The sequence below is a fragment of the Bombus vancouverensis genome, chromosome 1 (genome assembly GCF_051014615.1).
Source record: "Bombus vancouverensis nearcticus chromosome 1, iyBomVanc1_principal, whole genome shotgun sequence".
NCBI lineage: Eukaryota > Metazoa > Arthropoda > Insecta > Hymenoptera > Apidae > Bombus > Bombus vancouverensis.
This window is the reverse complement of record NC_134911.1, coordinates 22,634,264-22,649,414: the sequence shown is the minus strand read 5'-3', so window position 1 is coordinate 22,649,414 and position 15,151 is coordinate 22,634,264. Positions and strand designations below refer to the sequence as shown.

The following is a 15,151-nucleotide window of genomic DNA, read 5'->3' as shown; positions in this document are numbered from 1 at the left end:
TTTTATGTGTATATTGATTCAATATGGTTTATATTACTTCAAAAAAGAAATATGCCAAAGATATTGTATTGATGCTCATATTTATTTCTGTCAGTTTGTTTAAACATGTAGTTTCTATGTAATAGCTTGCTATACTCTTCATTTTTTGTGTATTTCTGAATTTCTAAAAAATACAATGATGTCAGAAATATTATAATTATACTAAGGTGAAATACTTTGTTAAGCAACCTTCAGTAAACGTATAACTTGTTTTACACGACCATATCTTGCAAGGATTTCATTTTCTTGAAGACTAAAAGCAGTTCTCCAATAAAAGGATGCCAAACTAGAATCACTATCATTACAATCAGTACGTACTGGTACTGGGATTGCAAACCAGTTTTTATTTCGACACTAAAGACAAAAAATATTAATAATACAAGTGCCTTTATATAAATAAAATACTGTGATAAATACACAAACCCTTTCAAGTTCATTAAATTTTGTAATATATCTTGGAATGATATTTATATCAAAAGGTAAGGATGGTGCTAAATCAACACATATGTCCTCAGTTTTATGTGGAATATTCACTATTAATGTGATTGCAGGCCCACTTTCACTTTTTTTAATTTTTACTATATAAGAATTATTTATTACTAATCTGTATCTATCTTCAACCTTCTGTAGCTTGTTGAAAACTCTGTCTATAATTCCTTTAATCCAGGAACGAAATGTATTTGGATTCACGAAATTATTATTATATATTAATTTGTTAAGTTGTCTAGAAAACAATAATATTTCACATAAAAGTGTAATAAAATTCTTCATATATTTTATATTTAATAATTATAGTTTATTGTGTAACCTCATTTCTTTATTTGTAAGATTTTGATATGTATATGTATTACGTGCTTGCACATTATCTTCTATAATTATTTTTACAAAACCTGCCCGATCTGACAAATACTAGATAGTAGAAAGAAAATATATATCAATATAAAATTAAACATAATTTAATACCCATCTTAACTAACTAAAAACATGCTTACATTTATGTAATTATAGTTGATAGGGAGCTTTAAAGTAACGTTGAGATCAAATTCATTTGGTGCCTCTATTTTTGTACCTTTATAGAAGCTACCACAGAAAATAATTTGTTGGTACATTTTTTTAAACAGTGAATCCTCTGATTTCATATGATTTATTAGCGTTTCAATTACCTATTTATTAAATCAAATTATAACAATACATATGAATATAAATAGAAAATTTAAGTCATTATTACGTTTTTAAATATTTGGTATAATCTCATTATGAACAATATATTTAATTATATAGTTTCTTTGCAGGAATACGTACCGGTCGTAACTGCTCGTTAACTTTCTTTACCTCCTCAATTTGTAGCGATATGAACATGTTACATATTTTGATTATTTCATCACTTTGAAGACACTTCTTCATATCCGCGTTTTGCATCTGTATATACGAATAAAAATATTTTAATATTTAATATTTTAATAAATAAAACATTCTCAATCTATGTAAGATTATAATAAAAAAGACCTTAAAGATATATTAATGCGTTTTTCTTTTTGGAAAAAGAAACAATGGAAATATATGACGCGTTTGATTTGTAATATGTAAATCCCTCCTTTTGAATATTACTGCAACAAAATCATAAATTATAAGCTTTGGAAGAAACAGTTACATGGCATAAATCGAAAGAAATCGATATTATACTATTTAAAAAATATAATTATCATACTTGTTAGGTACACACTTAATAATAAAATACATATCATTATTGAAATATGGAGCAAATTCACGAATAGCGTTCTAAACACTTATTGTTACAAACCTAATCGCTTTGAATTCAGAACCGATGAACTCACTATCGAAGTTTACTCACTACTAAGGAAGTTTAGCTTTGCTTCGCGATTTATACGCTGTTATCGGCAATGTCAATGAGATTGAAAAGCGATCCGAAGAATAGAGATATACACTCTTTTTTAATAAGACAGATATCAGTTGAAATTCACTTTTTAATAATATCGTAGTCCTTAACTGATTCGAATGTCTAGATCACTTTGCTAATTTCATATAGGATATCGTTATATGTAAGATAAAATATATATGTATATGTAATTATGCACGTCTTATACCATATATTTATTTACTTCACACATTATACACTTGTATACTTATTTACGTCAAACTTAATGCAACAGTTAATTAATATGAAAACAATTTCATAGACTTTTCTGTAATATTGGAATTTGCTATTTAATTACTTGCACTAGAAAGACGTGCCACGTACGTCGAGATGCTTTTGTTCCAAAATCGCCAGCAACGCGTATACCATGGGCATTTGTCGCAGAAATAAAAATAACGTGATTAATGCTATTATTGCCATGAGCATTTATTCATACCTGTGTAAAACTCTACATATAAGACCCTACCAACGCACTAAGGTGCTGATTAAAAGATTGCACTCGCAGACGCGGTGACGGGTTACTTTGTCGTCTCAACGTGTATTATATCGTAGCGCAGGGCACACGCAACTGTGAGTTTATTGGTAGCGCAAGTGGTTAATATATAATAAACTGTAATATATGTAAGACATAAAGTGGGCTAATAATTTCTTATAAATTTATATATCTGTATATACATATGTCGGAGATGAAAGAACACCGGAGCCTTTGGAATTTTGGATAATCCCGCAACATTGTAACCTAGAGTCTACTATAGCTGTAATTGAACAATTGTAGTTATTCAACCCGATTGTAATTGTTCGAGAGTCGTGATAATGAGCTTGGGCTCGAGGCGACAGTCAGTCGCCGAACGTAGCCGCGGTCACGGGATGAACGTTTTGCCTAACAAAGGTACGGAGTCATTCTATAGCTCTCCTTAAAAGAAATATTCGTGGCGGCACGCGACAGTAAACGTTCCAACGGTTTCTGTCCCGTGGCTCGCCACACGCAGACCCTATTCTTCGAGTAAGATGATCGTCAGATGTCGATGCGTTTCCGCAGTACATGTTCAGCTAGCCCGAGGGTCGTTCGAATCTGTTCCGGACAGTTATCTTGAAGTGGCAGGCGTACGTCCATTTTTCTAAGCGATAATCTTATGCATATTTACGCATGGATATAGTTAACTAAACAGTAGTATTATGTATTTGATAAAAGAAAATTATAGATCTTTAGAAATCCTCGCGATGCAGGATGATAGTCGAGACAGAACGAATTTCAATCTTTCAATGACATTGCCAGATGAATCAGAAAGCTTTTTATATATTTTTTATAATACCTTATGCACGATGCCTAAAAGTTCCAGAAAGAATATGTTCGTTAGTGATAGTAGTGATGACGAACATTATTTTGAACCTGACAAGAAGAAGACGACGACAGTGCTTTAGACAGTAGAAACGAACTCTGTTCAACAATGAATCGGCTCAGACGTTTCAATATTTCTAGTAATAGTGACAGTGATGATCAACTAAATATTGATGAAAATGATACAAGTCTCGACAATGAATAACGTAAACGTTCAACGTGTATATTTTCTCAACTGCGCGCATCAATACCTCTCGTCCACAGCGATGATCGCTCGTCGAGCGACCCCGTCCGCAAAGAATTAACATTAAAGAAATAAAATGATCTTAGGCCTAATTTTTCTACAATATAGGTATTATTAAGAAGATTTATTTAAATTGTTCTTATTCTTAGCACAATTGTGAAGGATTCTTAATGAAAATAAAAAGAGTATTTATATTTATTTGTTCGATCATTTTGCGCGCTTATTCTTCCGGCATAAAAAATTACAAATTATTGTACAAAATGTATTCGAATACGACTTATTTGGATTCAGTCAGATCCAAAATCTTCATACAAATTAACCGTAGTCTTCGCATCACGTGATTTGTTATGTCACTACTTTTTTTTAAAATATCATTCAATTCGTCACATATTTCGCTTACGTGTTCATCGAGCTGACTCAAAGGCGAGTTTTTATCGAAAGTTTCGATAGACTCGATTTCCAATTTAGCGAGTTTTTGGTCCCTTTGACAATCCTCGTAATTGTTACAAACATGGTAAACATTTTGTGAATGTATCGCTACATGTTGCAAATAATCTCGAATATCTGAAAAATCCTGAAGCTCGTAATAAATCGTGCCGGAAAGATAAGCAGGCAAAGAATCTCTCAACGACGACTTTCTTGTAACCGCGGCTGCCATTTTAGTCACAAGATCCTCGTTCGGACACATGTGAGCTACATAATCAAACGTTTCGAAAGCTTCCTGTCGTACCCATGGATTTTCATCTTCCAAAAGTCGACAATTGAGCTCCGTTAATGCATTAACCGTTTTAATCCCACAGTTATCAAAGGAATCGATACTGTTTCTCAAGTAATACGACGCTACTGCCTTTACGTGTGGTGGGAGACATAACAGCGACGTTAAAACTGCTTCTAGGATCTGAAATCATTGAACATGATTATTCATGGTATCTGTTAACCATAACCATTAAAGCATAGATCGTGACTCGTTATGCGGTTCGCGTGATTTATCGATAAAATAAACTTTCGTAAGGTAATTTCATCGATGGTACGAATTACTATCGATTACGTAATAAATGAAACATGTGAAAGTATTAAATCAGTCTGGACTACGCGAATCGCAGAAAAATATAACCTTAAGTTTATATAAAACGTTACGCATAGAGTAATTTTCGAAATTTATCTACGTTGACGATTGTACAAAAAATGCTGGAAGAGGATTTAATCCATAGCACTTATTTTAGAGAGTGACGGAAGCCAGGCAACCGTTCCAAGCGTTCGAAGTTTCACGTTTTCTTACAAGATAAATAATATTCCATTGAACATTTTGCATTGAAAAATAAATAAAAAATAACGAGTTCATAATAGTTGACTGGGACCATAATTGCAACTAAATTAAAAATATAATTTTCTGTAGTATGTTTTATAACGCGGTATGTATTTCCTGTTTTGTTTCTCATTACCGTCGACCACTTATTTTTTGTTTATAAATAGGAGTCAAACGAGTTTAATAGCTCGGTGCACAACTATATAGGCGGAATTCACTGTAACGGTACTGGCCGGTGCAGGCATCGGTATTGTTGTGTCCTTGTCTAATAACGCATGCATATCCGTACTTCACACTATATTGTACGTGTATATTGCATTGCCAGAAACGGATAGATAAAACATCCTGCATGTCACAGCCATCGAAACAATAACCAGATAGTAACAAGATAGTCGTGTCTGATAGATAGCCGACGATAGCCCCTCCAGAGGGACCAAACCTTAGTATAACAACCCTCCCAAATCAGCACTCAACACATTTTTGTTATAACACTTTGATCCGTTACTCTGTTGGATTCGTACAACAAATTTTACTATCATATCTAAAGTCCGAATTTTTACTTTATTTGTGAAACCTTGAGCGAAACTATGACGCGAGAAGATCACCGGTTCTTATTGGACCGGACATCGTGCACGTGTCAAGACACGAGCTGATCGTTTAAAAGATTAATTATACAGCAAAGGAAAACGAGGAAAAATGTACATACCGAGAAGAAAGTATCGTCTTGAATTTTTTCAGGCTGCGTAGCACTCAACAGTTTCGACGTAAATTCCGATAACATATCCAGCTGTTTGCCTTCGAAAATTTCGATCGTGCTCGCGATCGAGTTCCATATTTGGGATAGAATATTAATGGTATTTTTCTCCTTCGTGTAGTTGAGTTTTCCGATAAGCGACATCAGCATCGTCTTTTAACGAGAAAAATGATTATTAAAATTTTCGTAAGATCGAGATCGAAAATTTATCAAATCCTTTTATTATGTAATTTATCCTTGAACATAAGATAACATACGATACGATTCCAATTCTGTACAGTAGGCTGCCGCTGTAATTCGACGAATGAGCGCGGTATCTCGTTTAATACGCATGCCAATCGATTCTGCAAGAACGCTTTTGTTTTCGGGGGCAAAAATCGCGCGACAGCCAGCCAGCATGGATTTTCCAGATCATCGAGCTCCGTTATAACGGTGTGCTTCATTTCCTCCGGGAGCAAATTGTACAATCTTCCAATCAAGTTCTCCAACATAACGATCTCGAGACTGTTGCTACGTCTCGTTAAAACAGCATAAACGTTCAAGAGGTATTTCACGTGGCCAGCGCAAAGTTCTAAAGAACCAATACTGAAAAACAGAGTGTTACGTTGAAGAAGCAGACAATGTTCAGAAAATTCTTTCGCGTTTACATCGGAGAAACAATCGGTTTTAACTCGATGAAATACAATTCCTTGTCATCGAATTACGACCACCCAAAGTTTCTGATATTTCTTACTTTTTTAACAAAATCGAAAAATTCGCTAAAATGTTATACGTATTCGTTTTAGTAACTTTTGTTTCATATTTACGTCTCCTCTCTTTATATTATAGCTCGTACTGTTTGGTCCATGTCCTCGTTATTTTCCCACATGTCTCGAGTTTTTTTTTTTTCCAAATTCAGTAACGTAATGATCAGAGACGAGTAAACGAGTGATTTCAACAGATTCTAAATATCTTGCATGGCACGTAAGTCGAACGAATTTGCTTATTGTTCGCTATGACAATACGAGTGTACTGTTCGATGAACGAATTTAGGTTTATATCGCGTAATAATCTTGATAATCGAAGACAATTTACTATTTATAACATAGTCTTGCGTAGTTAAAAGCGCGAAATTTCCGTACGTGATCTTAATTCAACGGCCAGGCATTGTAATATCATAGAATTTTCTAAATGATCGCATTTTGATTACAAGATAAACTATATCGAGAACGTATTTGGCGTAGTGTTTTACTTCAGAAGCGAAGAACGAACGACCGAAACTTAACATCAACTGTGAAAATTTATTGATCGATTTACAAACCGGCCGACGAAGCACCAAATATCCGAACTAAGCAAAGAACTCCAAAGTTGATTGCTTAATAAATGCTTCAATAAAATCAACTCTACAGCGTGAAATCCGTCTGCAGGAATTTGACTGATCAGTCCACAAATTGGTACTATCGTGGCTTCGTATATCGAGGCGGATCTCGATCTTTCTCCAATATCGTGTACGCCTGGTAATTTCACTTGACCCACGCAAATCTCCTCCTGCACTGTTTAACGGTACAAATATAAGATAATTTTCGAGATTATTAGAAAATATCAGAATTCTTTACGCGTAACGTCAGCTTTCTCTTATTCTGTAAAACTTGTTTCTCGAGATTTATGTTAAAAGATCAAGTAAGTTAATAAGATTTGTTTCGTTGAAAATTCTATAATGAAAAATTTGCTCGAATTTGATAGATACCAAAGGTAGGATTCGAAACGTGGTACTTACAGTGATTAATGTTGTTTAACGCGACATCGATGATCGATTCAGCGCCTAATGTCCATTTGCAATGTTGCTCGTATGGCATGTAAATTAATTTTTTCATGATATTAACCGTTAACAGATGGTAGCCTAAATTATCGATATTTGCCTGATTTCTATAATCGAAGAACGCCTAAAATATTTCAGGGATATCGAATAAGATACGAACTTTCTATGTTAAACTGATCTGTTAGTTAGATTTTGTCGACGAACCTGTTTAAAATCGGATGATTTGAAAACGGTATTCAAAAATGGTTCCGATCCCTTCGAGATTTGAATGTTTATTAGATCCATCAGTTTGCTATCAATTTGCGAGTTTTGTAAACACAGCGGAGAACACCTGATTGCAAAGAGCGATGTAAAAACCTTTAATCGGTCGTAAGATACAAAAATCGAGAAATCAAATAAAAAAAAAAAAAAAAAAAGAAATATACCTGTGCATCTTTAGCAAAAGTTCGATCACACACGGAAGAATTTCGTTATTTATGTGTGAACAATAAGCTGCAAACAGTCTGTCCAAAATTTTTAACGAATGTCCAATAACTTTTATCGTTCTTTCTTGTACCCGATCACTTGAGTCCTACGTAAAGATGATTATAGAAAAAACTTGGAAAAAGCAAATATTTTTATGGATCTATCAAGTGCAGCATTTTGTGTTTAGTTTAGATAGTCGTTTCGTTTTTAGCTTGTTCCTCAAGATATTTGTTATCTGAGACAATGGAAAAAGGCGTTATTGCGAATTATCTAAGATTGTTAAAATACACAATACACAACCACAAACAGAACGTCTGCTGACGAAAAAAAAAAAAATATTTTAAAACTGATCAAGTAGCAAATAATTCTATACAAACAAATATCAGATACGATCTATATTGTTATACAATCAACAAATAGATAGATGTGATTAATATGACGCATCGTGTATCTATATAAATTTTCAAACATAATCTAATCTCTGTTTTTCTCTCTTTTTAAATTCTTCAGGTGTTAAAAAACGAGGTTTTACAAATTTCGATACACGTTCGGATCGAACTTTGGCTCGTTTCAACGATTTTATTATATCAACTTTGTAATAATACAAAAGTAAAATAATTTTTTCGTGTAACTGTAGAATTTTTATCTAGAAACTTACCTGGCAAAATAGCAGCATCGAGGATACATCTTTTGTGAATTGGGTAAGCTGCAAAGTGACGTTCATAGCGTTTATTCGTTTTACATGATGTTGATTCGTAATCGCCAATTTACCGAATATTTTCGACGTTTCCACGAACGTTTTCAAATCCAGTTCGCGCGAGATGGTAACGAACGATCCGATCGAATCGATTACTGTTTTCAATAGGAGACGCATGAATAAAAAAACATCGAGTTTAATTAGAACAATGAATTGGCAAGAATTAATAATACTGAGATATGTACACATACGTGAAACGATTAAACCGTTAAGGACCAAACGTTGAAATAACATATAACAAATACGTAAATACAACATTATTGCACAATAACAGATCTGAATATCTACAAATCTAATGATCTGAAAATCGAAAAATATGAGAGCCTGGTAACTTGAACATTTGAAAATGGAATACTTCGTTAAAGCAACGTTGGCCATTAATGGATTAAACAGAGCAACGGTATCTTCTTTCCTCTACTTGACGTACTCGATAAAGATAAAGATGGTTCGGGTTAAAGAATCGTTAAGACGTAATAGGATCGCTCACCTTTTACCAATAGTTCCGTTTCCGATTCCGTATCCGTGTCGAAGACTATTACGTTCTCTAAAGTGGCCAGGAATAGAGTCAAGATCGTTTTCGCCTTGCGAAATAGATTCGTTAATTCCTCCGATACGTCCTCGAATAAAGTACCGTACAATTTTTTACTGTAAAGGTCGACACGTTTTCAAGTGAAAAAAAAAATCATTCGTATTTACCAGCTGTTCTTATTTAGTCAAGAATAATATTATTAAACAATATTTGAACTAGGGATGTTTATGCAAATTCATATTTTCACGAATGCAATTAAAGAAATGGAACGTAAGCAGAGATTTCTTTCATCTCGGATATTATTCGCTCGAAAATATTAACAACAAGCGTTCTACTTTGAATTTTCGCTTTTAAATTTTCTATAAACGCATAAAAATCCACAATTCAACAACGTTGTTTAAGTTCCAGCTGGGGATAGCCATCCACATGTTATTTAGCGATTAAGCCAGACAAATTTACCGAATGTTCAGCTGGGGAAATTGTAAAGTACAAATTAAATAATAATAAAAAAAAACTTAAGTTATTGATATAACAGCGTTAGAAAAAAGGGAAGATAATTGAGAATGTCTCTGACCATTCGCCTCACCTTGCTCTACAATGTTCGAATATTAGTTTAATCGTAAGAGGCACGTTCTCCACTACGCATTTAAAAGCAGTGGCAGATGTTTTACAGAGTTTCGAAACGCGTTCCATAGAATTCTCCCACACACTTAGTAATTCGCGACACACGACCAATTGTCGTTTCGTATCTTCCACCGTGTGTCCATCCGCGTTCGTATTCATCGTTTCGCCAATTTTCTTCAGAGCCTTCAAACAAGAAGAAACTTCAAAAGATACAACGATTGGTCGAACCAAATATCCATCGAGGTTCGCATCTCTTGAGATTCTTAATTAATTCTGCCGCGTTCTTTGAACTATTCTTGCTAGAATTTATGCTAGAATTTATGTTTAAAACGTTTCTTGAGTCTGGAGAGATTGCAAGATAATCATCATCAATATGCATAATTTTGAATTTCGATTTCATGCTAAGAACTTTCCTCGGTCGTTGAAACGTTCTTATCGAGATACGTAAATTCGAAGACCGCAACAGAATTAATATCAATTTTTAAGGTAATATTATTCACTTTACCTCGGATAAAAGATAATAGGCGAAAGGAAGTATTTCGTTGAAAATTTTCTCAGCGAGCAAATTATCCGAACACGAGGACAAAGACCGTTGTAGAGCCTGTTGCAACAACTCCGTGTCGTATCTCTCGGTCAGGTTCTCCAAAGCGTCGTGATCATAGTTACGTCAAGGATAATTAGTAGAAATAAATGGTTTTGCATCATCAGAATGTGAATAGTAACGTGAGAATATAACATTGTTCGAAAGGATATTTTTAAATTGGACGAATAATCCTCGGTACTTTTGTCATTATCCGAAAACGAATCCTCCAATAAAGCGGTAAAAGAAGTCTCGCTTGCCATTTTCTTGAAATATACAAATTCTATGTTCGATTCTGATGTTGAGCTTCGATACCTGCGTGAAAAATCATGTTTCTAATATATAGGGGTATTGCGCGCGTTATAATACATATAATTTCGTTATTAACGATCGACTGAGAATAAACAATAACGATTATTCGTGGAATAATTCGAATGATCGAAATCATTCTACTTTTTATACGAAAGTAATCATCTCCTTTTTTTCGGATTAATTGCCGCTGTTAAAGCAGCCGTTTCCCTTTCATTTGCGTTCGACTTGCCAAAAGATTAAAAGATAACATTTCTCTGGATATAGGTAAATCGTGTCTTGACTGTACAAGGCGACGGTTGGCGAAATAATTTATAATTCCGTTTCTCGTGTCGCGGGCAAATCAAGCGTCCATCAATCGCGGTGAGACGGCTCGATCGTGAAACGGGGCCTCGAAAATTTCTTGGCAAGCCTCGCAAGTCGAACTTTCCAGTTCCGATCGAGCACGATAGACAGTCGTTTCTCCAGAAACCGGAACAGGGATGGACAAACTCGATTCGTAGAATCGTAAAAACCGAATCTTTTTACCAAAAAGAACCGCATGCACCGTGGAAACATTTTTCGCATAGGACGATATTTAACACGGTTCTGGTAAAATTATGTTCGTAATTCAGATTACGTAATTAATCGTAAAGCAAGCGAAATTATATTCGTCAAGGCCGACTATTGGGCTTCCTTATGATAACGAGACATTGAGGGAGAAAGTAAACTAAGCCAAACGCGAGTTCGTGGCATTAATTTATTTCGATAAGCTGTATTAATCGTGCAACGATGGGGAAGCTCGTTATTTGCAAATCAGATCAAGATATCACGATGTAACCAATCGTTGCATCGAATATTTCTTATATCTTTCTTCGTTATATCGAATATGCTTCTAGTCTGAATGCCTCAAACGTATCGTAATATCGATAACTGGACGTAACAATGTTGGCATTTAACGAATAGAAAGCTCTATAATCAGAAACTAAACTAAACTACAATAAGTAGATTATCATGATATACACTGTGAATTTTCAAATGTTTTATACTGAAAATCTTTCACCATATGATCGACGGTCGTCTGTTCCGTGGTAATCGTTATATTTGTTCATTGCTCTTATTAAATGTAAATTCACTTCTTAAAATTACGACGTCTTTCTATATTTCTTATTTCGTAAGCTCTCTTTCGTCCGCCACTGTATATCGACACCTGGATCTATAGGAACAATAACCACGTGAAAATTAAGCAACTGTCGTACAATTATAATTGAAATAACAATTGCGGTAATTTTATTAAGTATTTATTAGGACCAAGAATCGGAAATGAAAATAAAGAAACGACGAGACAGATTCCAATGGACGAGTTATCCATCGGTGTTGCCCATCCCTGGCCTCAACACGTCGAAGTCGCCGATAAGAGGGGCAATTAGGGTTGCAAGCGCTAATGGCTGGGCTCTCTTAATTTTCGGCGATTCGACGTGGCCGAGTTCCACGGCGAAAGTTTCTCGTTTAAATGCTCGCCCGGTGAAGGTTCCGGTGAAGTGTGATTTCGCGATGGGGCGAGGAAGAAAGAGACGAACGAGAGGAAAACGAATTCGAATGATCGCCGATGCCATGGTAACATCGGACAACAAGCTGTCAGATGATAGGTAAAGTTTTGATCAATAATACCTGGTGACTGCCGGTTGAAATTCAAGTTCGCTGCTCGTATGACACGTTCCAGTAAGATCCAGCCTTTCGATGGAACTCGAACACGATCGCAATAACTTCGACGAACAATATCGAGTCGCTGGCTCTCCTTCGGTAGAGGGAGACGCGTGCTCGATTTGATGCAACAGTCCGAAGAAACCTAGGATATAAAATTCACATATTTCAGCAGAAAGAACATTAGCGTGAAAGCATTTCTAGAACGGAGCGACGTTTCACGCGCGCCTTAATTCACTCGCATTATCAGAAAATAATTTCAAAGGCATTTCGGTGTAAGAGATAAAAGTGATGCCTCGTACGATCACAGTTATTCTTCTCTGTGAAATTCATGGTATTACAATTAGAATTCGTGGTATCGTTTTAAGAGACAATTTTATAAAAATCTTTTACATTTATTGACACACTTGATGTTTCATATGGTCGATTATAAAGAAAACACGCAAAGTAGCGGTAAATTATCGATATATCAAAAGATGGTTCAAATAGAAAAAGACGAATGGTCCCAAAGGGGGACGTTATTCGGTGGAAATTAATTTTTCTGCAGATAGCCGAGCAGAGATCGTACGAAAATGACGCGAGTTTTTTTTTTTAATGGAATCGTATATTTTTAAATGCAGTGATCGATTCGTCTTGACATTGCCTACAAAAAGGTACCTGTTTATGTCGAAAAATCGTTAGTTTGGAAGATATTTTGATCTGAATATGGCAAAATGATATTAAATAGTAAGTACACTTGCCTGTAACTTTCCTGAAATTACACTGGGTATATTTCTTACAATGCGATAGTAGATAGACGAGAGAACGTCAATTGATATCGTTACAAATGTTATTTCGTTAAATGTTCAGAGGCACCTTGACTTTCAATGTGTAAGTCACTTTGCAATACTTAATGAGATTAAAACATCTTCTAAACCAATGATTTTTCGGCATAAATAGGTCAACACTTTTTTGTAGGAAATACCAAGACGGATCGATTATCGTATTTAAAACCGTATGACTCCGTTTAGAGAAACGTACGTCAATTTCGTATGACCTCTACCCGACCATCTACAGAGAAGCTAATTACAGCAAATTACGTCCTCCTCAAAGCCATTCGTTTCTTGTATGAAGCATTTTTTTTTCACGGTGAATAATTTACCAGTAATTTGCACGTTCTGTTTATAATCGGGCATCCTGTATATTTATTTCTGAAACGAGTTTCACGCGTTAAATGCTATTTAAATGCAAGAAAACTGACAGGGTTTCGTGTAGGAAAATTTTCCCGATTCTTAACCCTTTGACGGTGAAAGGTGAAAGAAAACAGCGAGGCTACGGTGCTGTACATTTCACGTCATCAGTGTCATTATACGTGATACAATTATCAATCCTCGGTTAACGAAACAACGCGAATCATTCGCACCCTAAAGGAGATTTCGCTCGCGAATTTTCACAGTTTGTTACAAAGATCGATCGTATAACACAATAGGAATTTCAGCAAGTGTTCCAGAATTTTGTAGACCTTTCGAAAGTTTACAGCAGGTGAAGAACCTGGCGTGGAGAAGCCAGCTTCTCTACGATCATTCATTTCCCAGAAATAATTGAAAGGAGTGCAAAAAGCTTTGACGATAAGGAAATAATTATTTTCTAAATTGTCTATCGTCAATTAATCGTTTCGTTACACACCATCGAATGGTTAACGGAGAACGTGATAGTGAAATACAAGTTTCTGAACGCTCATCTTGGAAGAAACGTTGTTCGATATTTTGAGATTCGAATTATGGGAAAGGTGCTTCGTAAAGAATATTGGAAGAGATATAAATCTAGTCAGAGTGTTTTTATTGTTAAATTGTGTATTATTCTAAAAATAGTCTATAATTAGTTAAAAAAAAATTCCTGTAATTTAATTAGAAAGGGCCGTATATAGTTAAACATACTATTTATATTATTAAGCGATTGCGACAACAGAATTTAAGCACGTACAGTCACACACTTACAATTAGTTTAAATTTTAACTACAAGTCGTGAAGTCGCGAGACTTAAACGATATCGAACAATCGTATTTGAATCAAGTTTGAATTATATTGTTTGATTCTAAGATATTAAATCGTATTTCTCATCGACAAAAATTTAATTAAAACGACCACCTATTTGGTATTTTTTTATTTACGAAATACGTTGATATATTTATTATCGTTACCATTATTCACGAGATAAGCGTTTCAGTGGGGAAAAAGATACGATGTAAAGAAAGGATATACACCGTGCTTTCCACCTTTCAAATAAAGTTATCCAATTATTTTTAATTCTACGAAGAAGAACAAAGACGCCAATAGGCAAAAAGACTTCGTTTTTCTCAAGTATTTCAAAATGAATGGGTAGGACGTTTTGTCCAACGACCAGCCAAGGCAGCAAAGATATCAATTAAACGCAAACGTCTCTAAACCTCCCCCCCCCCCACCTCCCCAAAAGAACTTCTAAACTCTCAAAATCGAGTATTTCTCTGAAACAAAATAAAACAAATAATTGAAAAAGCGCAACCATCGCTACCGTCGGGGTGTTGAGCGTCTCGCGTTACGCCACTGATCGCGAATCAGAGGGCAATGCATGTCGAGTTAGCGTACGTGAGCGAGTTCGACCACCCTAACATTCCTCCCTAACACAGTGTGGCTGTGATTAAAGTATAGGTGTGGTAGTGTCGGGCGTCGTTCGAATTAAACGGAGCAATACATCGTTCAACCACCCCTTCACTGGCAAGCGGGTGGAAACGACAACGTGTTAGTGACTCTGTGGGTGTACACGGGCACCG

At 35.2% G+C, this 15,151-nt stretch overlaps 1 protein-coding gene and 1 long non-coding RNA gene across 19 annotated transcripts in view; one reads left to right on the top strand and one right to left on the bottom strand.

Moving 5' to 3' along the window:
• The window catches only part of LOC117159419 (DNA polymerase epsilon subunit 3-like), a 36,150-nt gene that overhangs the window by 787 nt on the left and 20,212 nt on the right, over positions 1-15,151 (bottom strand). The window contains exons 2-15 of one of the 18 annotated variants that reach the window (XM_076622978.1): positions 12,331-12,508; positions 10,545-10,686; positions 10,297-10,443; positions 9,754-9,974; positions 9,126-9,283; positions 8,540-8,733; positions 7,842-7,987; positions 7,621-7,747; positions 7,375-7,540; positions 6,919-7,150; positions 5,876-6,203; positions 5,571-5,771; positions 3,289-4,456; positions 1,552-1,646 (exon numbers count right to left, since the gene is read on the bottom strand). In XM_076622978.1, the coding sequence (XP_076479093.1) occupies positions 3,836-4,456; positions 5,571-5,771; positions 5,876-6,203; positions 6,919-7,150; positions 7,375-7,540; positions 7,621-7,747; positions 7,842-7,987; positions 8,540-8,733; positions 9,126-9,283; positions 9,754-9,974; positions 10,297-10,443; positions 10,545-10,634 (2,631 nt within the window). In that variant the 5' untranslated portion in view covers positions 10,635-10,686; positions 12,331-12,508 and the 3' untranslated portion in view covers positions 1,552-1,646; positions 3,289-3,835. The other 17 variants (XM_076622980.1, XM_076623000.1, XM_076623009.1 and 14 more) reach the window with 17 other exon arrangements.
• On the top strand, positions 4,453-5,410 carry LOC143303419 (uncharacterized). Its single transcript, XR_013059656.1, has 2 exons — positions 4,453-4,970; positions 5,032-5,410. It is a non-coding gene; the product is annotated as an uncharacterized LOC143303419 (long non-coding RNA).